The sequence below is a fragment of the Molossus molossus genome, unplaced genomic scaffold (genome assembly GCF_014108415.1).
Source record: "Molossus molossus isolate mMolMol1 unplaced genomic scaffold, mMolMol1.p scaffold_m16_p_15, whole genome shotgun sequence".
Lineage (NCBI taxonomy): Eukaryota > Metazoa > Chordata > Mammalia > Chiroptera > Molossidae > Molossus > Molossus molossus.
The window spans coordinates 50,641,418-50,667,731 of NW_023425350.1; the positions used below are offsets into that span (position 1 = coordinate 50,641,418).

General features: G+C 44.6%; 1 protein-coding gene across 1 annotated transcript in view; it reads left to right on the forward strand.

Annotated features, from left to right (window-relative positions):
- Window positions 1-21,723, forward strand: part of ANTXR1 (ANTXR cell adhesion molecule 1) — a 228,112-nt gene extending 206,389 nt beyond the window's left edge. Inside the window, exon 18 of the mRNA XM_036263300.1 lies at window positions 17,876-21,723. Within this exon, the coding sequence (XP_036119193.1) occupies window positions 17,876-18,136 (261 nt within the window). The 3' untranslated portion in view covers window positions 18,137-21,723. The remainder of the gene's footprint in view (window positions 1-17,875) is intronic.
- The last annotated feature ends 4,591 nt before the right edge of the window (window positions 21,724-26,314 follow it).

Genomic DNA, 26,314 nt, shown 5'->3' on the forward strand with positions numbered 1-26,314 from the left:
CTTTTTGTGACATTAGAAGCAACCCCCTATGTCACTCACACGCAAACACTGTCTGTGACACTTCAGCTGGCATCTGGCTGACTTCCCTTTCTAAGTCCCCTACACCGTCCCTTCCCATTGTTTTCTGCCTTTGGTTCCTAAATTCTCCCTCCTACTAATTCACCAGTCTGGAGAGATGAGCGTTCTGCGTCTTCTCACACCACGGGACAGTAGGCAGAGCTGTCATCAGAAGGACAGCACCCTGCGTGAGCAAAATTACTCAAGACTGTCTCCGCCAGTGCCAATAAGGCCGAGTCAAACCCGACGTCATCGCTGACACTCAGCTCACACAAGGGCCAGCACTTGGGAAACATCATCACTGTGACCAAAATGACCAAAAATCTTTTAATTTTTTAGGAGGTTTGCCTAGAGTGAAAGAAAATGTATGAGTTTTATCGCATGTTTGATCCGTTTAGTCAGAGTCAGCGAAAGGAGGTGTTAAAAGACAGAATAGCTGAAAACCTGACAAGACCGTGCAGGGAAACAAATACGAATCCCTGAAGGGAGGAAATGGCTCACGATGACAGCATCACTGATCCTTTGTGTGATCTCAAATGCAGATGTTTCCCCAATTGTAGTTTACCACTGGGCTACTGAATGTAAACCAAAACCACACCTCCACCCTTCCCCTCTGAGCTTTAAACTCTGGCGCATAAACTAGGTTCGCACCTCCGCCTGGTCCTGCCAGCAGCCAGACTGGATGCCGCCTACTGTAACAGGACGGTCAGGGTCCCTGCCTCTGGGCTAGCATTGAAGGTGATAAGAAAATAAAAAATAAAAAACTACTGTGTCAATAGCCTTCGAAAAATGATTTATATCCATACAAATTCCAGATAATCTCTGGCATGAGCAAGCCGAAGAAACAAAGAGGATCTTCTTTTTCTAGACAGATGAACTTTGGGACCTTCCTTTGTGATCCCTGGGAAAGACATCACCCTTTCGGTCAGGTTGTGTGTGCTAACTTTGTCCGGAGCTCACAAAAGAGGCCGCGTTTCCGTGACCGACAGCCTCCTTGGAGGCAGTAGGTTAAAATCGCTGTGGGTTTTTAGTGACTGGAGATGCGTCAATTCGCTTTGAAAACGGCCGGAGTGACCCAGAGGGGAATGGTCTGTCGTGTGGCACCGCTCCTGAAACTGCTCTGTCCATGGGAAGAGTGAGGTGCTGGCCCCTTGTAGCTCTTCGCTTTAGCTCCACCACCCTTTCCCCTCTCTGTTCCTCTCTCTCCTGCCCCCAAATCCCCACCGAGGCCAGTAGCAGCCCGACGTCATCCCGGTTTCAGAAAGTGGGCTTGCACCACCGTGCACCCCGTTCTCGGAGGCGTGCCCAGCAGGCCCACCGTCAGCTCAGGAGCTCTGCGCATGGGATTGGCCCGCGTCCTGGCCGCAGTCCCGCACTGCAGTCCTCGGACACGTGGGTCTCTTGGTTCAGATCCTGCGCTTCCTGCCCAGAACATGTAAATCTGACAGCTTTGAAAAGTCGTCTTCCTCTGAAAATGATGCAAGGAGCAGAGGATTTCAACCCCACTCCCTTTTGTGAAAGCATTTCTAAAATAGTTAAACCCTGTGACTAGTCCACATTATAGCGTCTGACTAGCATGAAAGAAAGCTCCTTGGAGATTAAACCATCTCTCTTGGGTTCCTCGCTCACCTTTGGGAAGGGAAGCCCCGGGTCAAAAGGTGCGGGACCGTCTGTGGTGCCCCTTCCCTCCCTTCTCTGTGGTTCTGCCTCCGAGGTGGTGAGCTGCGCTGACCCGCCCGCCCCTCCGGCCTTTCTTCAGTGCCCTGCACACTTTCGTCTTTTCGCCTCCCCCACTCCCACCAATACTTGACTTTCCTGGGTCCCTTCTTCCAGACCACCAGCCCCCAAACTAACAATCCTGAGTGCCTTTCCCTGGCCTCAAAAGGCTAGATAATTATGCTGATAAACCCACGCGGTGCTGTGTGCCAGTGTCTAAGGAATCTCCCTGCCAGGCAGCATCATGGCATTTTAAGAGGGATCTCTGGCAGATGCCCACAGGGGACCCCCTAACGTGGAGAATATCAGACCCAGTGGTAGGCTGGGCATGCCCAGGGTGTGGGGGTAGGAAGAGGATATCTCAAGATGAAGGAGTTTTGGAGTTCCACTCAGCTCCCCTCAGAGGGATGAACATCATGGGCAGGGAAGAAGCGAAGGAGGAGACAGGACGGAGGAGAGAGTTGAGCTGAGAAAGAACGGAGTTCGGAGGGACTGACCACGCACCCTCCGCGGCTCCCTCTCCAGCTTCGCGAGGTGACCCTTGCACCCCTCCGGCAGCTTACTGAATGAATGATTAAGTGATGCTCTTCCAGAAGCTTGTTTTAGACCAAGTCGTAGGATAAAGTCCCTGCTCTCAGAAAGAAGGCTAGAAAACATGGAAGGACCCGGTGGAAACCGTGATGAGCAGAGAGAGGACAAGTGCTGCTCCTTCTGTTGGGCTCCTTCTCATTCACAGCAGCCCCTCCCAGGAGAAGGAAGCAAGCGTTCAGAGCAGTGGTGTGACCACACTGCCTCGCCACCCCCCCCTCAGTCACAGCCTCGAGACCCTCTTCCTCGGTGAACTGGGAGGGGCTGGCGGCTGCGGCACCTGAAGGGGGAGTGGGCCAGACCACCAGCACCGCGCAGGGTCTTCAGATCAAGAACAAAGATGCTCTTACTAAGCATGAAGTAACCTTTCTGCACTGTCTGGACTCACAGGCTGTATTTGGGTTCTCTGGCTGAATTCACTCCAGAGTTGATCTCTGTGACCAGAACCCAGGCCCCCGCTGGGAGAGGCCCCTCCAGGCCTCCCTCACCCCACAGGCTCTCGTATCTGGAGGCTGGAGAAATACTAAGGGACCCAGTTCACAGGCAGCAGTGTTGAGGGAAAAGCACGGCAGCTTCAAAGTCAGACCAAACTAGGCTTGAATCCTGAGCCTGCCACTTGCTATTCGTGTGGCCCTGGAGAAGGGTCTTAGCCTTTACGAGCCCCCAGCTTTTTATCTTTATGATGGGGATAGTAAGACCTGCTTTACAAGGCCGTGATGAGGTTCTAGAATAACCTATGTATGGCTTGGATAAATCATGGCTATCAGAGTTACAACGATGACCACCCATGCCCATTAGATGGGCTTTTAAGCTTATTCACGGGATACAAATAGGATCATAATGTTCCCAGGGCTTAATGTGGTATTTGGCATGTTTCACCCTCTTGCTGGGAAGCAGGGTCTGTTTCTTCATCCTTTATTTTACAAATACTTTGGCAGCCCTTCTGTGTGCCAGCTCTGGGTGGCAAAGGGAATACAATGGTCACCACAGCCAGTTGCACTCACGGTGAGTGGCAAAGTTTGATAAGGAAAAGGACGGGAAACCATGAAAGAGATTAGCAGGTAGGTCCCGCGGAGACTGGGTGTGGGCAGGGAAAACCTCTCAGGTGACTTGGAGCTGAGGCAACAAGTGTGAATAGAGCTTAGACAAGCAAGCTTGGGGGGAAGAAAGTTCCAGGCAGGACACCTGCAAAGGTCACGAAGTAGAGATGACCGTGGACTGAGAGGAGGTGCAGGGCTGGCAGGTGGAGGGAAGGGGGAGCTGGCGGGAGGTGAGGCTGATCATGCAGGGCCTTGTTAGCCACGTTGGTATTTGGGATCCCAGTCCTGTGCCACGGCAGCTGGGGAAGGGATCTGGGATGTGGCACGATCCTGTGATGTTTAGGCTCGTGTGGCTGCTTCCTGGATGCACTGGAAAGGGGCCACCAGGCTTCAGAGACTAGTTAGGAGGCAGGAGACGATGGCACAGTGGACTACTTGGTTCCAGGACCCCAAGCAGACACCAAAATGCAAGGATGCTCAAGTCTCTTATATAAAATGGCATAGTATTTGCGTATAACCTCCACACATCTTCCTATATACTTTAAAGTCATCTCTAGATTACTTATAATACCAAATACCATGTAAATTCTATGTAAATAGTTGTTATACTGTATTGTAGAGGGAATCAGGGCAAAATAAGTCTGTACATATTTAGTACAGATACAACCATCACAGACCTAACTATACAGTACACGTCAGCAACAACATAACTTGTTTTCTAATATTTTCAATCTGCAGTTGGTTGAATCCATAGAAGTGGGACCCACAGATATGGAAGGCCAACAGTATAGCCTCACGAGCCAGATTTAAATTGGAGGAGGAGGAGAGGGAGCACAAGGCAAATCAATAAAAGGCCTGGCTCGTCCCTCTCCTGTCAGGTCAATGCAGTGACCTGCTCCAGACCGCCCCCGCCCATAGAGAGTAGGGCCGGTGAAAGGCCCATCACCTGGGGACGGATATGCAGCAAGTCATGGAGCCAAGGGAGACAAAGGTCAAGGTCATTCCAAAGGTCTCATCAGTCTGTAAAAATGGGAGAGCCTGAGGGCCAAAACTGTTCAAGAGGCAAGAAATGCTGAATGCCGGGAGCAGCCACAGACCCAGCGGGAGGAGCTGGGAAGAATTCCGGACTCAGAGGCCTGCGCAGGTGCCTGGGTGACTCTGTGCTGTCCCTGGAAGGGCGGCCAGGAGGTACCACTGAAATAAAATGAAGCCGGCAATGGCACTCACGGTCTTTCCAAGTCCAGGTCTCCACTGAGCCCCCTGTGACTGAACAAATTAAATCCATTGGTTACCAGCAACATCCCTTATTTATAATTAAAGTGCTGAAATCCCCCAAAAAACTGTGCTATCATTTATATCCTGCCTCTTTCCAAATGAGTTAAGGTGCATTTTTTTTCCTCCTAAAGATTCCTCCTACGCTCTCTCTAAATATCACTGTAAACAAATCATTTCTTCTCAGGTCCTACAGCACGTGCTCGGCCCAGCCTGGGGAGAATTGTGACAAACAGTTAATCGGTGCAGCCTGAATTAGTGAGGTGTTTCCATGCCACAGCAGCGAGGCATTTTGATATTGGGTCCTGTTCGCATTTCAGATCCAACCCTTCATGGACTCACAATTAGGAAGAGTTCTGGGGCTCCGTGGAGGTCTGAAACCAATTTTGAGGTTGGATAACTTAAGTAATGTGTTTTGCTCGAAATGAGCTGCAGACTTTAAGTGCTCTAAGTTTTCCATTTCTATGTCTGGCCGATCTCAAAGATCAGCCATGATCTTGGGGCTTTGGCTTCACTTTGCGAGGCTCTCTGGCAGGATCCCCCTCACCTGAGAAGCAGAAGAGTCCAGCCGCGTACATTTGGAGACGGCAGCCAAGTGCACGGTCAAGATTTAAGAGGCATCCTAAAGCCCAGTCTGCTCCCAGGAAATCACCACAAAACCTGCCCCAGCACCCCACATGCCCAGTATTGGGGCAACGCCTTTAGAATAAAACACTGTTTTCAGAATGTTCCCTTTAGGAGTTATATTATTTAGGTTAGAGGTTCAGCTAATCTAGCCAAATCCCAAAATAATACAGTTTTAAATAAGAGAATGTTTTATCTCACATGTAACCCTCTGGGGATAAGCCATCCAGGGTCAGTATACTGTCTCCAGGCTGTCAAGGGCCCAGGCTCCTTCTGCCTTGTTTCTCCATCATCCCATAGTCTCATCTGCATAGTCCAAGAAAGGAAACGGAGAGAGTGTGCCCCCTCCTTTTAAGGCCCAAACTAATCTGTAGACATCACTTCTGCTCCCATCCAACTGGTCAGAATGTAGGTTACACACCACATCTCAACGTAAAGGAAGCCACACTAGGTCACGTGCCACATGAGGCCAGGCCTTTCAGAATCTCTTACTGCGTCTTGAATAGACTTAAGCAAGGGAGGCTGGGAAATGTACACATTACTAGATGGTCACGTGCCCAGTGAAATTCAAGGGTTACTGCTAAAAACATGGATATGGGGAACAAGTAACCATCTCCATTGCAGTATATATTTGTATCCTTGGAAAGAAAGCACCTAGTAAGGAATGAACCCCTAGAGTGGACTCGGCTCATGAATCACAGAGAGAGCACAGAGAAGGATGGAAAGGGAGGGGCACACAGGACAAGCAAGTTTTGATTGGAAGAAAGAACAGGCATGTATATATGGGCCCTTTTCCAGGAAGGGCAGCTGGAAGGCACTGAATTCTGAGGAAGGAAAAAATAGCGACGTGGAAAGCTGGACGAGAACAGTGGGAGCTGGGAAGTACTGGGACCCAAAGGAAATTCTCAAGTATATAACATTACTGGTAGCCAACCCTATTAAGTATCATACTTCTTGATTCCTTCTGCCCTAGATTTGTTGCAATCTGAAAGCACACGTTGCTCAAAAGAAAGAGTTGAGCATTAAGCAGTGTTAGATTGACATCTCTGGCCCAGCAAGGTACTTGCAGAGAGACCCTGGGAAAATTATTTAGTCTTTCTGAGCCAGTTTTGACATTTTTGAATCAGGGTAATATTATATTATTAACCAACAGAGCTATTAGGACAAAATAAGATGAACAGTAGATGTAATGAGCATGAAACTTCACCTCGTAACAAGCAACTGGTCTTTCAAATAGGGAGCTTAGACATTGTGACAGGGCCATGGGATAGGAAAATAGTTTTTGTGCAGAGGTAATAAGAACCTAAAGGACACATACCCATTTAAAGTGCCACTCACTGGCAACAATATAGTTATACAAAAACAAAATTGCTTTTTTTTTTCCCTCCACTTTGGGGAAAGTACTTTGACAGCTGTAGGCATAAGAGAAGAATTCATCCTAAAGATGGGATGTGTCACACTGTGCAACAGAAGGAAACCTTCCTCCGTGAGCTTGGATCTACGGAGTAGTGTGAGGTTTGAGCTATGCAGTTGATAAATAAGTAATTTCATAATATTACATTTTCACATTCAAGCTAATTAATGCTCTTGGCCAGAAATCTCAGGTTATTTTCTGGTACCAATTTTTTAAGGCAAATGCCTATCAGAAATACAACAATGAAAAGAAAGACTATATTAATGATAATTCTAAGTCATTTAAATGGGAACATGGACAAGGGCAGGAGAAATATTCTCAAGTTTGTTAACTGGAAGAGAGAGAAGGAAGCTCTGAATACAATAGTTCATTGTGGGTCGGACTTCCACTCGCTCAGCATGACCATGCCACAGTGCTTTTGTTTAAATCTTAGAAAAGTGCACTGGAGCTATTTTATTACTGAGATCCAGACCCATCCAAAATGTCAGTGAAAAGCAGGATGTTTGGAGAAGTAATTGCTGCATTGCTTAGTAGGGTCTATGGAGTCTACACTGGACTTGACGCCACCAGTGAAAACAGTCTGGTCAGTACCAATGACTGGTTTTGAGAAAAGCAAAATTAAGAAGCAGTATTTAGGCTGTGCTATGTTGGGTCAGACCATTCAGCACCATTTGCTTCCTCTTCAACCAACAAAGGTTTTCAACTAATTTCACCTCTGAAATGCACCCCCCGTGGCATCTCTGCCTACTTCTTTGTCTTGCTACCTTGAAAGGTCTGAATTTTTCTAGCCAGTTCCCACTCACAGCACTTGGGCCACCTGATCACTTTTTCTGGATCTCCTTTCTCCAATCCTATTTTCTCTCTTAAGATTTGTCAGGATTAGATAGGTGCAGACATAACATGCCATGGTTTTATATAATGATGAGACCCAGAGAGGGTTTAAGCATCAGATTTGGGGAAGTCCCATTTGTAAAACACTTTCATTAAGCCACCGTGCATGTTTTGGTCTTTGTTGGCTACAATAGCATTTTTTAAATTATTGATTGATTTGAGAGAGAGAGAGAGAAAAAACATTTGTTGTTCCACTTATTTATGTATTCATTGGTTGATTCTTGTGTCTGCCCGGACTAGGGATCAAACCCGCAACCGTGGCATATCAAGATGATGCTCTCATCAACTGCGCTACCCAGCCAGGGTTTACGACAGCGTCTTTATCTTTCTCAGGGTCTATCAGGGTAAGGCCATCTCTACTGGGACTGACTAATTCATTCATTTGTGTGACAAGTAATTAATTGTAACTTTGGGCATAGGTTGACATGGGTACTCAGCAACCTTTCAAGTTACACACAGTTTATTCATCCTCACTAAGGGGCAAGGCTACTTTATCTTACTGTGTTTCTTCTCTGTCAGGGTGCTTATTAAAATATTTTTAAAGACTTTCAGGAAGGAATGGCAATTTGAGCACATGAGTTTCCCTTAACTGCAGAAGCAGGGGAGTCTTCAACCCAGAGCTATCCACCGGGGCAGCACGTCCAGGCTGCTCACACGAGGAACTTGCCCAAGTTTGTAAATAGGCAAAACCCTTTCAATAGCAGCTCTTTCCCATCCTCTCCCTGTTCAGCCTTTTCTCATCAGTAACAGCCTGCATTTCACAATGAGTATCAAGAGAACATAAAGGGAGATTTGTGATGATTACCTTGGGATTCCAGCTTTCTCTTATCCCGTGATCTTATCTTTCTCTTGAGGGGGCCTGGATTCTAGCCATGTGAAGTCTTAGCCAGTCAGGCAATGAATAGAGCCCAGGCAGGATCCTTATCAACACTTCTGGGAAGAGTGCCAAGTTCAGGGTCCAAATGAAGGAGAAACCCACAGCAACTCCCATAGTTCGAGGCACAAACCGGGCGTGACCCTTCCGGGCAAAGAGAGGGCTTGCCACTTGTCTCGGTATTGTTCTGTAACAACCCGGTGGCTCCAAACAACCAGACCTGGAGTCGTGCAAGGTGGACTGGGCCAGACGTCCAAGAGGGCTTCCTCCTCCGAGACCCTGCGCTCCGGGGTCTCCTCCACGTGGCCTCTCGCTGCAGGGAAGCGCCTGGACTTCTCGCGTGGGGCTCAGGGCACCTAAAACCCGAAGCGCAAACTTCCAGGACTCTTAGCATCAGACTCAAAGCTAACACAACATCCTTTCCATCGTGTGCATTCCATTATTCAGAACCGACACAAGCTGACCCAGATCCTGGGGAGCGGAGGAGCAGACCCCTCGCCGTGGGGGAGAGGGAAGGACTTGGCGGCGGCTCTCTTTCCGACAAGCTACCACCACAGGGAGAGAGAATCGCCTGGAACAGAAGTTCTCGCTGCCCCGACCGCTGAGCAAGGCCCTCGCTGCTGCCCTTGGGTGGCCCAACTACTAAAGCAGCAAAGTCAAATTTGAGCAAATATAGCTATTTAAAATATCGGGGTGGGGAGTAATAAATCCATACACCCTTAGACGTCAATGAACAAGCAGTTGCAAAAAAATAAATAACAGATATAGAGGCTTTAACAAATCTAAGAAAAATGATTACTAGGTATTTTTTTTAGAAAAATTCATGTTATTTTTTAAATTTGTAAAAATTGACTATAACTTGGGCAACAAAGAAAACCTGGAAGAAAAAAAAAAGACTATTTTTACAGGCCACATTTTCCCACCACAAGAAAATAAAAAATCTGGAAATTAGGGATTAAACTTTTTTAAAAAGCACTTAGGAGTTTTAAAACATGCTCTTAAGTTACTATTAAGTCAAAGAGGACATCAAACTACAATCACTGGAATTCTAGAAAAGTGATCATTGAAACGCCACAATAAAACTTGTGAGATTTGGAAAAATCATGACCTTAAATATTTTTATTATTAAATAAGAAAACAAATAAGTTAAGCATTTAGTTAAAACTTAGGAAAGAATAGAAAACAAATCTACAGAAAACCAAAACAAGGACTGTGTGACAGTAAGAACAAATTAATGAAAACAAAGCAAAATCAGTAGAACTGAAAAATAAATTTTTTAAAAAATTTCTTTGGAAATACCAATGGCATTGGCAATTTTTTGAAAGTCAAAAAAAAGTCAGAACATGTAAATATGTATAATATTAATAATATTAACATAATATTAATAACAGAAGAAGTATCACCACAAATAGATTTATTTAACTATAATAATTTTCCGTGAACTAAGTACATATCTGTGCAAATGCTTTAAAAACACTGGATGAGCCCTGGCCAGTTTGAGTTGCGGGTTCGATTCCGGTCAAGGGCACGTACCTCGGTTACGATTCTTCCTGGCCCTGGTTGGGATTGTGCAGGAGGCAACCAGTCGATGTGTCTCTATCACATCGATGTTTCTCTATTGTCTCTCTCTCTCTCTCCCTCCCTCCCACTCTATCTGATGATAACTAGAAAAATATCCTCAGGTGAGGAATTAAAAAAAAAAACTCTTGATGAAATGAATGATTTCTAAAAAAGAATAAATTATGGAAATTGACTGAAGAAAAGGTACAGAACCTGAATAGGTCGCTACCTGTGACAAAATCTTTTAGAGTCATCACAGAGCTGCGCTGTAGCAAAACAGCATGTTCAGAAAGATTTCGAGAGAGTTTCCTATGCTTTTGATGAACAAATTATTTTATGCTCCTTCAGAAATATAGAACATATAAAAGATAAAAATCTTCCCAATTTCTTTTTGTGAAGTTAACATAACCTTGATGACAGAAACAGTCCACAACAAAAGGAAAATGGCCAGTCTCACATAAGAAACTGGATGTAAAAATCCTAAATCAAAGATTAACAATTGATTCTAGAACTTTTCAGAAGTTTATGTTCGAAATGTTGTGATATTAGAAGTTAGATGGGCTCCTGAAGCCCCATAAAGAATTTAATAACTGCATTTGGTGCTTCCAGGTGACAGAAGATTATGCAACTGTTGAATATTGAGCCCTGGCTGCTTTGGCTCAGCGGTTAGAGCGTCGGCCCGCGGACCAGAGAGTCCCGGGTTCGGTTCCCACTAAGGGCACGTACCTCGGTTGCAGTTTGTCCCCAGCCTTGGTTGAGGTCGTGTGGGTGGCAACTAGTCAATGTGTCTCTCTCACATCGATGTCTCTCTCTCTCTCTTCCCCCCTGGCTTTCTCCTGCTCTATCTGAAGATAAATGCAAAAATGTCCTCGGGTGAGAAAAAAAGAAAAAGAAAAGATTGAAAATGTCAGGGGAGAAATTGTCACAGCATATTATTAAAAAAATTTTGTATAGGAAGATTCCGTTTTTGTAAATATAAGCACCACAGTGTGTGTGTGTGAGTGCGTGTGTGTCAAAGAGAGAACTCTGAACAGATAAGCACTGACTATTAACTCTCTCAGCATTATCATTTAAAATTTTAATCTTCTCGCCCTGGCCAGTTTGGTTTAGCGGTTAGAGTGTTGGCCTGCGGTCCAGAGAGACCCGGGTTCAGTTCCCACTAAGGGCACGTACCTCGGTTGCAGTTTGTCCCCAGTCCTGGTTGGTCATGCGGGTGGCAGCCACTCGATATGTTCCTTTTATGTCAGTGTCTCTTTCTCTCTCTCTCTCTTCCTCCCCCCCCCCCACTCTATCTGAACAAGAAATGGAAAAATGTCCTCAAGTGAGGATTAAAAAAATAATAATAATTTTTCAGTCTTTTTTTCTTCCTTCTTTTGTGCATTTTACAAACGTTCCTCAAAGAAAATGTAAAACTTTTTAATCAGACAAAAAAAGTGAATTTTATTGTTAAATAAGTCTCATCTCCATAGTAATGCTTAACAAACTACGTATGCAAGTGTCCCTCAAAAGATGTACCATTTTTATTTCTACCCTTCCATTTCTCTGGTTTCCCCTTGTTACCAAATATTCCCTTCATGCTTTCGTCTTGCCCTTAGTTTGGCATCCGAAGAAGTTATGAAGCGGAGCGCGCCAGCGTGTGTGGCAGCAAAATGAATCAAATAACTGAAAGAATTGACCTTGGCTCCTTTTCCACGCACAGCACATAAAAGGCAGTCTATTATATGAGATTCATAGACAGGGCAAGTTCAAGGTGGAGAAAAGGGAACCGAGAAGGGTCCTGGCTTCACCACTCTCAACACACCCTTCTCTTTGCCCTCGACTCAGGCTTCGGGCAAGAGGAAAAAGCAAGACAGGTGTCTCTGTGCCACCTTGTCCCTGTCATAGAATTGGAAGTACTAATGAACGCTGTTAAATGAAAAGCCAGAGTATGGTGACTTCATTTCAAAGGATGGACCAAAGCTGAAGTGGACGGAAGACACGGCGTGGAATGGCAAGAAGAAATGCAAAGGGGCAGGGGCCAGTTCCTACTCAGGAACTTGGATATTTTCCCTTGATGGGGGGGGGGGGGCATTGAAGAGATTAAGCAGGAAGACATTGTTGAATGTCTGTCTATGTATATGTACATGTATATGTTTATTTGTGTAGATGCATAAAATCTGATGTATATGGGTTTATATACATAATGTATATACCTCTATATATACATGTGCATACACATTTTTATTTATATATGTGTGTATATATAAATTTTATATGAAAACCAAAATATCACTGGAAAAGAGAAAGGCTGAAGGCAGGAAGACTGGTTTACTTAGTGGCCCAAGTTACAGAAGATGAGCAAGTGTGAGGGGGAGGAGTGGATGGGTGTGAAGGATCTTCACAAGAGAGACTCAGAATCTGCTTCTCCCTGACTGTGGCAGAAGAGTAAATTCAGTCTTAATTCTGTCCCAGAAGAGAGAATCTGATTGGCCTAGCTCAGGGTACGTATCCACCTCTGGTCCAATCAACTGTGACCAAGGCCATTGTCACAGAGCACAAATATTATTGCTTGTGGGATCACTGAACTGCTGTCAGCGGCACCTCAGAAGATGTCCGGGACACAGTGGGCTCTCAAACACCATTTGTCAAAAGGGTGATTGCACAAAGGACTCAACAAATGAAGAGAACTGTAGGACAGAAAGCACTGTGAAGTCATCCAATCCAGCCCTCCATCCATTCATTGCTCATGTGTCTCACTTATCATCAGAGCACCAACTTCAGCAGGATGACATCAATTGCCTTCAATATGCCAATGGGCTTTTGTGGTCTAGCCTGGGAACCAACCCCCACTTACAAGAGTGACTTAAGCTAGAAAGTATGCCCCTAATTCTAAACAAATGACTTAAAACAAATTTTGGAAACCCAATCCATTTGTAACATGAGAAATACCTACAGCCCTCCAAACAAGACAATTAATGAGAGAACTAGGCCAGAGAGAAAAGGTATTTGTCAGAAGAAACTTGGCATACATGTTATGATTTTTCCATCTGTCTATTTTCGTATTCTTACTGTGAAATCCAATTTCCTTAAGTGACCTCTGTTCATAGGGAACTATTTTGTTTAATCTGTGGGAGCGTGGCATATTTTTAACCGTCTCCCAAGGCCAGCCCCCTCTCCATGGATCGTGCCTGATACCTAAGCAGATGTTTATAACACTCAGCATGCATGAACTCACCACTGGCAAGTCATTTGCACACAATCAGCTCACAGTTCTTCTCACATGCCCCCTGTCATCCCACAAACTCAAATTCAGAGCTCACAGGCAAGCCTGAGTCTTTACCATGGTAACAATAGAGCAGAAGATGGAGATTCCAATTTTGAAATTCAATTTATTAACATTTTATAAATCTGATGACCAACTTGAAAACATGCAATACACAAAAAGAGTTAGTCAAACTAAGTAGTATAAAAGACATGCAAACTGCTCCCAAAAATTCAGATTAAAGTATTTGAGTAAAGGGCCCCAAGGCAACTCGAATTTTGATTGAGTCAAAATATTAGGGCTGAAAGACCCTTGAATGTCATCTAACTAGCACAACTTTGTTTTAGAGATGAAGAAGCGGAGGCCCATAGAAAGAGAGTGACTTACTCTAGGTGTCACAGTGAGTGCATCAGGGACAGAACCGGAGGTCGAACTCTGCCTCCCCGGCCTGACCCACAGGGCAGACCACAGCCCCACACCTCCAGTTTCCTGTCTCTGTGCTCCTTGGACTGGTGTCTGCGGCTCGAAATGGGAAAAAAGCCAGAGCCTGGTCGATATGATCTGTCTACTCCACGACTGTTTCAGAGGGTGTCATCTGCAACTTAGGAAAAGGGTTTTGTGGAGGGACAATTTTCTTTGAGGAGTCGATCAAAAGTAACCAAAAAACTATTTTTGAAGGTAACATGTTAACATGTCTAGTGTGAAATCAAGGGGAGCACATCAGATGCTTGCCAACCCTCCCCCAAGAGCCTAGGTGTCCAAAGAGACCATGAGAGGGTGACCAAGGAGACCTGAACTCACAGCCATGAGTTCATAGACCTTTGATCCTCTGAGAACCTAAACTTGCAGGGAAAATTTGAGCTTTCAACAAAGGCTCACTCTGCCTCGGACACCCTCGGGGATATGAGCAGTGTTCGTTGAGTGCCAACTTGAACTTGAACCAAGTGCTGCTTTAAAGATCTTGGGAAGAGACAAGACTCAGATGCTGCCTCAGGGACACTCACCCACCAGCCAGGGAGCAATGTTATACTAAGAAGAGCACCAAGTAGATAGTGCGTTCTTTCACTGAACACAGTATCTGTGGAGGGCTTAGGACACCCTGCAATAAAAGAGCAAGAAATTAGAAGAAAGATGTAAGTCAGGAACAGATCACAAAAGGGCTGAAATGCCATGGGAGGGGTTTAGATTTATTCTAAAGATGATGGGAAGCCTTTGTAGGATTTTGAGCTGGGCAGTAAATTGACCAGACTTGTTTTCTGAAAAGATCTCTAGACAGCTAGGTCAAGAGATCTTGGCCAAGATCTACATGGATTGTGGCCAAGTGCTACATTGTGTGATACCATCTACGAGTGCTTCAAGAAATTATTTGTACTTTCAGTCAATCTTCAGGATAATGCAAGTGAAAAGAGGATTTGTGTCTGCAGAGCAGGTTTTAATCCAACTTCTATCAGTCCCAGGCTATATGACCTTGGGCACATTATTTAAATAAAGCTAAACTCTCAGTCTTTTCTTTTCTGTACAGTGAAGATAATAATACTTAGCTCATAGGGTTTGGGTAATAAAGATGATGTGCCTGGACATTTCTAATAATCCTCCCAACACCATTAAATTCAATCAGATAAAAAAGGGCATTTTCCAGCCTAAGAGGAACACCACCTAGCACCCTGCCAAGCTACCACTTAGCAGGAGATATTGTTGCATTTTCCTCTTAGAATTTATCCAGAGCATTTTGTTGATAATATGTGAAAATAATTGGCATTCATTCTTCAAAAATGAGCAACCCCTAGGTAAACTGAGATCAAAGCTATATCTTAGATCTGAATCAAACCACCCAAAAACAATACTGCAAAGAATTAAACTGGGTTCCAAAGACCAGTGTAGGCACTGAGCACGCCAGTTGTCCTAGCAACATTTTAAGCAAACACTGGTGCAGATTTGCTGGCGTACATGACACTGAGAACATCTGGCCTTTCTATTATCCTCTCGCAAGCAAAAAATGATGTCGTGTAAACTGATCTTTGGGCCAATTATATGGTCTAAGTGTTACAGTGTTTGTGTTGGCTCCTCAGACTCCAGGTTTTAAGAACTTCATTTTAGCCACACCCCTCCCCGAAGTTCTAATTGCATCTTCCTGTAACTGACCCCAGGGAGTTGTTTATGAGGAATCTGCACCTTTTTCAGGACAATAGGTATATGTTGATGCATCATCTACAGTCAACTGGGTGTGGTGTGCAAAACACTGGGAGGTCCTATAGGTGTAAGTTACAGGAGCTACGTGGCAATGAAACTATAGAAGAGGGTGCGTCAGAGGGCGGCTCTGGGGCTGCCCTGTCACACGTCCAGCGCTACATTCTTTCCCCCTGTGTGCCAGTTTCACCCCAGAATCCAGGTGTGGCGTGTGGAGGCTCTAGCCTGCAGCTCACTTAGACGGCACTAAACTAGGAGTCGGAAAACTTGATACTCCCTCCAGCTCAACTTTCTACAGCAGATAAGGCCATTATTGAGTCTGAAGGTGTTTCCCCATCTAGACTCAACTTCATTTTCCAAACACCCTGTGCCAGGTGCTGTTTCAAGGCCTTCGCCAGCACTGACTAGCTGAATCCTCATAATGCTATCAGTGGCAGGTGGTATTATCCCCACTGTGTGGCACAGTGGGCTGTCATGCGGCAGGGCGTGGCAGAGTCGGGGAGCTTACCCCTCCCCTCTGGCTGCTTAGGGTGTGCTCTGGGGTGCTGAGTCAGCTCTGATGTCCTCGGGTCTATCGTGGACCACAGCCCAGTCTGGAGCAGGAGACCGTGAGTGAAGTCCTAGATGTTACTGACCACAGGAAGGGGGCTCCTTGCCTCTCCCCATCTCAGCCCTCCCCAGCCTCCTGCAGCTATAGCCAAGAGGCAGTGATGGCAACTGGAGGGGCTACTAGGGAGGTCTTTCTCCCCACCTCACCCCCCAGCTCCCAGCCTCTTGATCAACAGGCCTCCTGTCTCGCTCCAGCCCACCAGCGCTGATCCCGAGAGGGAGGGAGGGAGGGAGGGAGCAGTGGATGGCCAGCCGAAAGGAAATCTAAAGCCACACAGGGACTCAACCCCAGGACTAGCAGCTCCTTACCCAAGATTGGAATTTTCCTTCACCTTTAAAGGAAATGAATCTCTGGTCTCTGGGTCTGACTTAGCATGTCTAGGAACGAAGAGCAGAATACATAGTACAGTAAATCCCAACTCTCCATTGTCCATTGCAGGAATTTATCACAGATGGTAACCATTAGGACTTTAACATCTTGAAGGAAAGAGCTTTATCCAGAATCATAAATAAACTGTAACCAAGACTGAGATTTATAAATCTGTAAAAGAGAGCCTCTTGGACAACTGGGAATTTACAGTACTGGGTTACAACATCAGCTTACGGCATGGAAGCCTGAACTTGATCTGGGGCTCTGGGCAGTGCAGCGAGAACACGGTGACTTATTTCTGCTGCTAGTGGACCCCCGTCAGAACCTGAGAAAGTCAGGCCCTGGTTGAAGCTCATGAAATGCAAGCTCAGAGAAGATGCTGGCATCTAAATAGGGCTTGTAAATCCTAAACCAGTCCTGTAGCAGCAAAGTATAAAACAGGGCCGCTTCCTTCTGGAAGTTTCTCATCTGGTTAGGGAGGCAAGGCATTTCCAGATCAAACGATTCTAGTCTGCAGGCTTTGGCACGTGGCCTGGCTTATAGCTAGAGAACATGGGGGTGGGGGGTGGGGGAGCAGAGGAGCCATCAGGGAAAGATGTGTGGAGGGGGAGGGACTTGACTTACAACTTGAAGGATGAGTGGACATGTGAGCAAAGGTTTGCTCGGACCCCACATCTCCCAGCAACGCGCAATATGCCCCTTGGTGACTCTCATCCCAAGCCAAGTCTCAAAGCACACGCTGGTATATCCTATGGGTAACTGTTCCTCAAATTCCGCCAACCCCAGCTTTCCTAGTTGTGTGGCCTTGGGAAAATGACTGAACTTTCTGAGCCTCAGTCTCCTCAGGTATGAAATGAAACGATCGATGGTAATTCCTGGCTGGCAAGGCCATTGAGATTAACCCTGATGACCTCTGTGCTCGGCTTGACCCTATGCATCTGGCTAAGGTCAGATTCCTTCTTTTCCTGCTCCTTGAGAGAGAGAAACTGCAGGAAAAATGAATTTTAACAAATAATTTTGCAACACAGTAACCTTAGAAAAAGGACATGGGAGTTGTTTTTTTCTTTTTCTTTTTTTCTTTATTGATTTTAGAGAGAGAAGAAGGGAGAGGGAGAGATGGAAACATCGATGAGAGAGAACATTGATTGGCTGCCTCCTGTATGCCCCCCACTGGGGATCGGGTCCACAACCTGGGCATGTGCCCTGACTGGGAATCGAACCAGTAATCTCTTGGGTCAATGCTCAACCACTGAGCCACACCAGCTGGGCCACAAGAGCTTATGTGTTGCGAAGTCCTGCTCATGCCCGTAGAGTGTTGTCGTAGCCGTGTGTCTGCACGTTCTTTCGGGCTGCCCACCACGCTGCCCACCTCCCTGCTGCAAGGTCACAGCAGCCTCCAGCTCACATTTCCTTCTCTCTGATTCTCTTCCAGGGGCGCTGCATCAACTTCACCAGAGTCAAGAACAATCAGCCGGCCAAGTACCCCCTCAACAACGCTTACCACACCAGCTCGCCACCTCCTGCCCCCATCTACACACCCCCACCCCCTGCACCCCACTGCCCTCCCCCACCCCCCAGTGCTCCCACTCCTCCAATTCCATCCCCACCTTCCACCCTTCCCCCTCCCCCTCAGGCTCCACCTCCCAACAGGGCACCACCCCCCTCCCGGCCTCCTCCTAGGCCTTCTGTCTAGAACCCAAAGTTCACGCTTTGGGATCTCTCAAAAACTTTAGGGAGGAGGCTCCTTGGTGGTGTTAGAACAAGTATTTCCAGTTAAAGGAGGCTTCTGCTTTGGAAATGAGTGGTGACAAAGCCCACTAATGTTCACCCACTTTAAAAATCGGTTTGTCATGCCAATAAGCCAACAATTGTGATCAGTGGAAAGAAATCGAAATTTTGAAACGCTTGAAAACAAACGACGAGGCAATTGCAGTCGCAATGATAGCCAGCCAGCCATCAGCTCTAGAAGGTTCCAGAGACAGTGAAACTGCTGAGGTGCTCTAAATGAGATTGTGTCTCATGGAGACCAATAAGAAATCATTTCTCTGAGGGTGAAATGCAGAGTCGGATAAGAAATAACATTGCTGAGTTTCTAAATGCTGCTTTCCCTCCTCCACTCCAGCTCCAGCCTTTAACTGTGGACCCTTGGCCTAGGAGCCAAGGAATCCTCGCCCCTATGCACCACCCAGGAAGGTGGAAACCCCTTGCCTACAATTTTGGGGAAAGCTTGGAGTAGCCATTGTGGCAAGAAACTCAACATCAGACAAATATCCAAAAGTGTGTCTTACTGGGATTTTCAGAGGAGTAAAAACGTGCCATATTTTTCTTCCAAATTCTCCCGGTTTCCAAGTGAGGAAAGAACAGGTGTTTACTGATGGAAAAGGTATGTTGCCATGTTGCTGTGTAAGTGAAATCGGGTGTGTGCATTGACAAGGGCCATACTGATGGGAGAGTCAGGCAGTTTCTAAAACCCACAGGCCATCAGCAGCTTGGGGGGCTGGCGTGGGCCTGACATGGTCCCCTAAATCAACAGACAACGCATTGTCGACGAGCAACAAGTTAATGATTCATGTTAAAAATCAAGATTGCCTTTGGTTTAAATCACTCGAGATATGAATAAGTGATTGATCCCATTTTCCAGAGACAAATGTGAGTTGATCTTCCCAAAATAGCACCACTAGCACCTACCACACAATTTTACTGATTTTATTTTTCTTTCTTGGTAAAGTTATGCACCAGAGACTTCTAGACAGAGTCAAGAGACGATGGTCCTGACATACTAGAGAAACTATCCCCAGGTTCTCTGATTAACCCCAAAAAGGCACATATGTGGACACGAATAGATTTCTGTTATCATCTGCTGACCCAGACCAGAAATGCTCTCCTGAAATTCCCACCGTGCCTGGGCCTCACTCCATTGCTCCAGGGTTTTCTGAATCTGCTGTGAGCCCTATAAGCACTTTCTAAACTTTGGGCCTCAGCACCCAGGGGTGAAAACAGGGCCATTGTAGAGGGTCTTCTGCACTAGCCTGTTCAAAATGACCTCCCTCTCCAGCTTTCCACAGGTCTTAAAATTCCTCTCCCAAACTCCTTAAATCTTTTCAGGAACAAAGCAGAATATAAACTTAGTGCTTTGGGCTCTGGTCTCCAAAGATCCTTCAAGAATACATCAAGCCAGACTCATTCTTTCACTTTACTTAGAACCATACGGACCTGGCATGCATTCCATAAGCACCAATTCTTAGTCACAACAGACATTGCTAATCGATCCCAGCACTCTTTCCCGTGGCGCCCAATGATTTCTTCACAATCCTCAAATCACAACTCCAAAGAGCCACCACTCATCAGAACTGAGAGAGAGAGAGAGATGAGCCCTGTTTGCCATCCCTATTTAGAAAACAAAAAGAAACAAGGATTGCAGGGAGGAATGGGGAAACCCTTAGGCATAAAAGGTACAGTCGGGGGGAAATAGATCTGGGCACAGTGCCTAGACTACAGGCACTAAATATGCAGTGTTAATGCCAAACTGACACTTCTCCAAACGTGCGGCAGACCCAGCCCTCCTCCCAGCCTGCCGCTTCCGGAGTCTCCCCCAGCCTTCTCCTAGAGCTAAAATCAGAGATGGTTTCCAGGACTCATGAAAGCAACCTCCCTCCCCCCATCCCCAACCTGGCCTGTATTGTTTATTTTTAGAATACTAGGCTTCTTCTTTAGCATAGTCCTTCATGAAGTGGGGGCCAGAATGTCTCCACCACCTGCAGTAACATTGCTGGACTCCAGAAGACCATTCCCTAGAAGAATGGGTTCCCCAGGCTCACAGTGGGAGATGTTGAGCCCTTGACAACTGTTTTGACTGCTGGCAGTACAAAACAGTGCACCCCACACCTCTGCCGCATGACTCACTGCGGCCACGAGAAAGTTCCAGCCAAGATGCTGACACTGTTGTGAGAAAGGATGGCAGGCATCGGGTGCCAACGCAACATTCGGGATCTCAGCAGCACGTCAACCAGAAGCCCTGTGCAGTTTCTGAGATGCTGTTCCAGTGAACTTGTTGATGAAATAGGGAACTGCAAATATATGATGATTTTGAAGAGGATTAGCAGGGTTTGTCCTTGAAACGGACTCATCGTGTCATCCGTAGTCATTTAGAATTACAGTTGAGAAGGAAAAACACATATACTGTATGAACAGGCGCTATTTTAATAGTAGGCTATTACAGGCAGGAAAATTCTTTAACTGGTTTATAAAATCTATCAGTACTTGTATCATTCCCTGTAAAAGGCAGCAGACATATGATTGTGATCAGGAAACTGCACAAAATTGTTTTTTAAACCCCCATGTTATTGTCTTCGTGAAGTTTTTTTATAATAAAACCCAACTTTTTGTTGTATATATTCGTATTCCATGTGTTAGATGGAAGCATTTCCTACCCAGTGTGAATAAAAAGAACAGTTGTAGTAAATTATTATAAAGCCAATGATATTTCATGGCAGGTTATTCTACCAAGCTGTGCTTGTTGGTTTTTCCCATGACCGTATTGCTTTTATAAATGTACAAATAGTTACTGAATTGACGAGACCCTTGTTTGCACAGCATTAATAAGAACCTTGAGGGGTCCCCTCTGTTAATGACCAGCCCACAGACAGTTCTGGCCTAGAGTTTGGCACATATTCCAGTGAGACACAAGGTCTCTCTTTTACCAAGGTCAAGAACAGAGCTAGAGGACAAATTAATGAATAGCCTTGGATACCTGGCCATGGGTAACCTCATTGTAAATATTACTAGAATGAGCAGAGATGATCTCAAAATTTCATATACACTAAAGTCAAAACACTGTCAGATGAGGGAAAACCATCCAAAAAAATCAGATAATAATAATAATTATGAGATAATGAGCAACCGTTTCAGCCCAATGCTAACTCAATAAAAATAATTAATGCTGTGTAAAATGGGTTGAATTCGTTTGCAAACTATATAAAGATGTATGCCGTGAAATGCCTGTTAATGCACCAGATGGGAATGGGGTGTTCTCATCAATTGCCTTTTCTAGTTATCTGAGCTCTGCTATATTATCATACTTGGATAACCAGTTTAAAAGAACTAGAATATGATTTTTAAAATACAATTAACATTAAACTCTTCTTCTAACTCTTTCTTCTTTCTGTGATAATTCAGAAAACAGTTATGGATCTCCAGTGCTTCTGGGTCATTGTTATAAAAAAATCAGTTATCGCTGTACCATGCTGTAGGAGACCAAGCTAAACCTATACAATGACAAACCCTAGAAATTGCTTTTTTTTTTAAATAATAATAAATTTTTCAAATCAACTCTTTCACTGGTTGTCTCTTTGCTATAAAAATGAAATGTGCGTTGTTCAAGTATTTAACATCCTGGTCATAATAAAATGGCCATCGATCTGCAAATGAAATTATATCTCTCAAATTATTTTGTGCCCTATGCTAAACTCTTTACTGTCATGATTATTCTCATTTCTTCTTTAGCTGTCCAACATTCAACATATTCTTTGTTTTCAGTAACAGTTTTAAATTTTAAAAAGGAATCCATGCTACTTGAAAAATTAAAATGAGAATGAAGACAATATATTTCTTTTATATTGTCTAACTTCGGATTGTGTCTAACTGCACGGCACAGACACATGGCGATGATTGATGTGCCTTACAGAGCAGGTATTCCAGAGGTTTGCAGCTGCTCAGGAAACCGGGCTGTCTTATAGATAGTGCTGCAGTAAGTATCCCTGTATCTACATACACTTCGAAATATGTTTGTTATTTCTGACACAAACCACTTTATTCTTGTTCGCAGCTTCATTTCAGCTCCTCCCCCTACATTTTTTGTGGATAAAAGAGTGTCTCTTATTCGTTCCTGAATTTGTTTCTTTACAAGTCCTCATTAAGCCCTGAATTTATCTTAATTGGAATGAAAACCATCTGCAAACAGAAAATCACGCCACATATTCTCTCCAAGATTTCATTAGTATTCCATTTTCACAGCATTTGGGACACATGGGCATTTTAAAAACTACATTCTTAATCATTGAATTGTTTTTTAAATAACCAGCTAGCAGTTTGGAAGGGATGGGGAGTTGGAGCCCTACCTCACTCCTTACACCAAAATAAATTCCAGCTGCACTTAAGTGTAACAAATAAAACCAGAAACATACTAGAAGTGGAAAAAATGCTTACTGTATGGTATGAAGAATTTTTCAATCCTACATATTGTTTGCATTACCAACCAACTTTCTGATGAAATCGCTTCCACTGCCCTGAATAGTGCTCCGATGTATTAAGTTGACTGAGCAAAGACACCATGAGACACAGGAATAAGATCATTGATCAGGTGCTGACCGTGACTTTGGGAGATCCACAATTACTCATCACTAAATCCAACTTTCTGTCTTTGGAAAAAGATGTCTTTCTCTGGAATCTCACAGGTATATAACAATCAGTATAACACCTTGTCAATCTAAATATAAGGTAAACAAGTTCAACGTTGCTTACAGTGATCAGACATTTGGTAGGAGGCCACGGAGTTGGCACATGCAAAGCACTGGATTTTATTCTGATTACAGTGTGTTGTGTTGCCTTGAAGTTATTATACCTAAACAATTTAGAAGCCTCATAATTCCACTAGGTATAATCTTTGATTCCTCTCCTTTTTACTCAACATTCAAATGGTCACTTAGTTATATAAACTCTTCCTGCTCTACTTAAACTGAGACAACTTCAATTTGGGGAGTTAAAACTGTGCATCATCTCCTTTACTGAGTTTTAAGTATCATTTCACGGTGTGCTTGTAAAGCAACAAGAGCAGTTAACAAAATGCCTGAGTCACTGAACAGCTCAAAGCAAAGTTCTGCTAAAATGTGTTCAATTAACTGTGCACACTCAGTACTTTAGCTGGCATCCTCAGCTGGGAGTTTCTAATAAACATTAACATGGATACCACACCTAAAAGACATTTCCCTTTGTGATTTGCATTCTTGCAAAATATTTTAAAAGTACACGAAACATTGGGTATGAGTGCTAAAAGTCCAGAACACTTTTCATTTTCTCCTGAAGGAGAGGTCGTAAGATGGAACATGACCTTTTCAAAATTGTGCTCCCCCAGGAGTGGCCACAGAAGACGTACAGCCTCTATCTCCGCATGTTGTGAAACACAAGCACTTTGACATTCCCTTTCCTGTGAACCCCACCCCAACTTTGCAGAACACAGGGCACTCATCTCTTACAATTATTTAGAGGACACCTATAGATTCTATAAGAAACTGGCTTCAAATCGATGATCATCTACATTTCCAACAAGCTCTTGAGATCAATACCCCACGCGAATGCAAAGCGCGGTACCCAGGTAAGGCGATGCAGAAGCATTTGCATTCATCTGAAATTGCAGGAACGGGCTTCTCCCCAGCTAGAGTGGGTTCCAAGTGAGTGGGAAGCAGCCTCTGTCCCTGCAGAGGTGGCCCAAGTGTTCAAAAGGCAGGCTCCAAAGGGTGCCAGCAAAGACGATGGGAGATCCTCCGACAGGAAGGTGAGAGGGGTGTTTCCAGAGGGGCAGGAAAGGAAGAGGTGGCAAAGCAGGCTGCACAGGGTCAGGCACTCCGAGCCCGGGACTAAGTGCAGGTAAACTAGGGCTTGGGCGTGTAGTCCTGCTGGCTGAAGACATCAGGCGTGTAATATAGTCACTAGGAGGTAGCAAAGAACCAAGGGACTATTTAACTTCTGGTGGCAATAACAGTACCCTTGGGCTCACCTTCGCTGAGAGCAGTACTGACGGCTGATGGGGCTGAGCTGAAGGAAAGACCAGACAGACCCTGTTCAATTCCTCTCTTTCCAAATGGTGGCAAAGCTGGTAGACCCCAAAACCTCCGGTGAATAAAGCCACCCATCAGAGGAGTGTTAAACAAAAACCTTTACAAGGGAAAGTTTTTCAAAAGGAAAGGATTTCTTGAGCCACCTGCTGGCCAGAGAAAGGACCAGATCCTGGGGCCGCAGGGCTGGACAGAGAAAACAAACGTCTGCCATCCTGGAGCTGGCGGGCTCTTCCACACATTAAGTTTGGGGAAGAAAGATGAAAGTTGTTTTGAAAGAATTTACAGTGCCTATAAATAAAGGGGGGTAGCTCTGGAACAGGTACACGGTGCAATCTTTCGGATCAGCTGCGGGCAACAGTCCGCAAAGTTCATGCGTAAGCAAGAGATGGTGGCGTCTGGTGGTCGGCTACTCAGTTTTTCTCTCTAGATAATCACAGAAATATCCACCTGAAGCTAATTCAAAGTTTCAACGTATGTTCAGGCATGTAAGCAGTCTGTTGGTTTTGGCCCGCAGTTGGTAACTGATTAACCTCTCTTGTTTTCTTCTTTCCACCCCTCGGGCCTGTTGTCATTCAATTTAGGACATCTCAGAATTTTTTTCTTGTAATGTGGGTCCCAGTCATTTCTCCAAAAAAAAGAAAAATTGTCTTTCTTGCTTTAAACAGGCATATAGGTATTTGCTACAAAGACTCCTTTCTAACGCCACTTTGGACCCGGTTCTGCGGGGTTTGGTGTAATGAGCACCCAGTGTCAGTCTGTGTAACACACACAGTTTCTGTGCCTTTGCTGCATATTTCGATAAGGTCGACCAGACTTCCAGACTCATCCACGTCTGTCTGCTCCAATGACATGGTTGCTGCTTTGAGGACTGAGTCCTGCAGGACTCCAGGAGAACTGGATGCCACAGCCAACCCCGCCGGGCCTTTCCAGGTGCCCCGTCAAAGCTACAAAAACAAATGGTCACTCTCCCCAGACCCGGGCCTCCACTCATGTTACTTGTGGGACTATTGGTTCTCGAAGGGTTTTGATGTTTAGATCAGCATTTTTATATACTTTTCAATATTTGCCTTTAGAAGATTCTTGAAAGATTACTATCACTATTTAATCTTGAACCATTAGTAAAAACGAGAAGAGATCTTACCCAGTACTATGTCCTAGACATAGTTATCTTGCCTCTAATTAATAGTAACTGGTAACTGATTTTTACATTTTTTAATTTTCTTTGCAAGTTAAGAATAGAAAAAAAATTGCTTTTTTAACATGATAAAAGGCATCCTCCAAAAAAAAATGACACAAACATTGTACTTAATGTTGAAATATTAGGAATACTTCCATTAAAATAAAAAAGGAAAATTATAACCCAGTATTGTCCAGCTCTGGGCCTAGGCAGTACATAACACAAAAAAAATTTTAAAGTAATTATGAATGTCAGGAAGAAAAAAATTGTCAGTACTTGCAGACAATATAATTGACTACCTAAAAATTCCATAAGAATCAACTTAAACGTTATTAGAACTAATAAAAGAGGCCAGTGAACTGGCCAGTTACATGATCGACACCCTCAGTGACCATGACCAGTTAGAAAGCTGTCCATTCATAATAGAAAAAATTAATTGTATATATTTATATTTTGAATTATATATAACTTTTATATGCAGGCATTCCTCAGAGATCTTGGGGGTCCGGTTCCAGACCACCACAATAAGGCTACTATCACAGCAAAACGAGTCGTAATCTTTTTGTCAGTGCAGAGACTTGCCTTCAATTTGTAAAAATCACAACATCTGTGAAGCACAATAAAGTGAAGTATGCCTGCGAATATCTTTTTTTTCTAGTTTCTATATGTGTATAGAAACTAGAAATAAACCTAACAAGAAATGTACAAAACTTGTAGGAAGACAACTATAAAACTTTCATGAACTGTCCTTGATGCACGGAGAGCGTGCCACGTTCTGGAATGGGACTGGTTTGAAAAGGTGTCAGTTCTCTCAAAATATGTCATCTACAAATTCAAGTGAAGGCCATTGGAAAATCTAGCA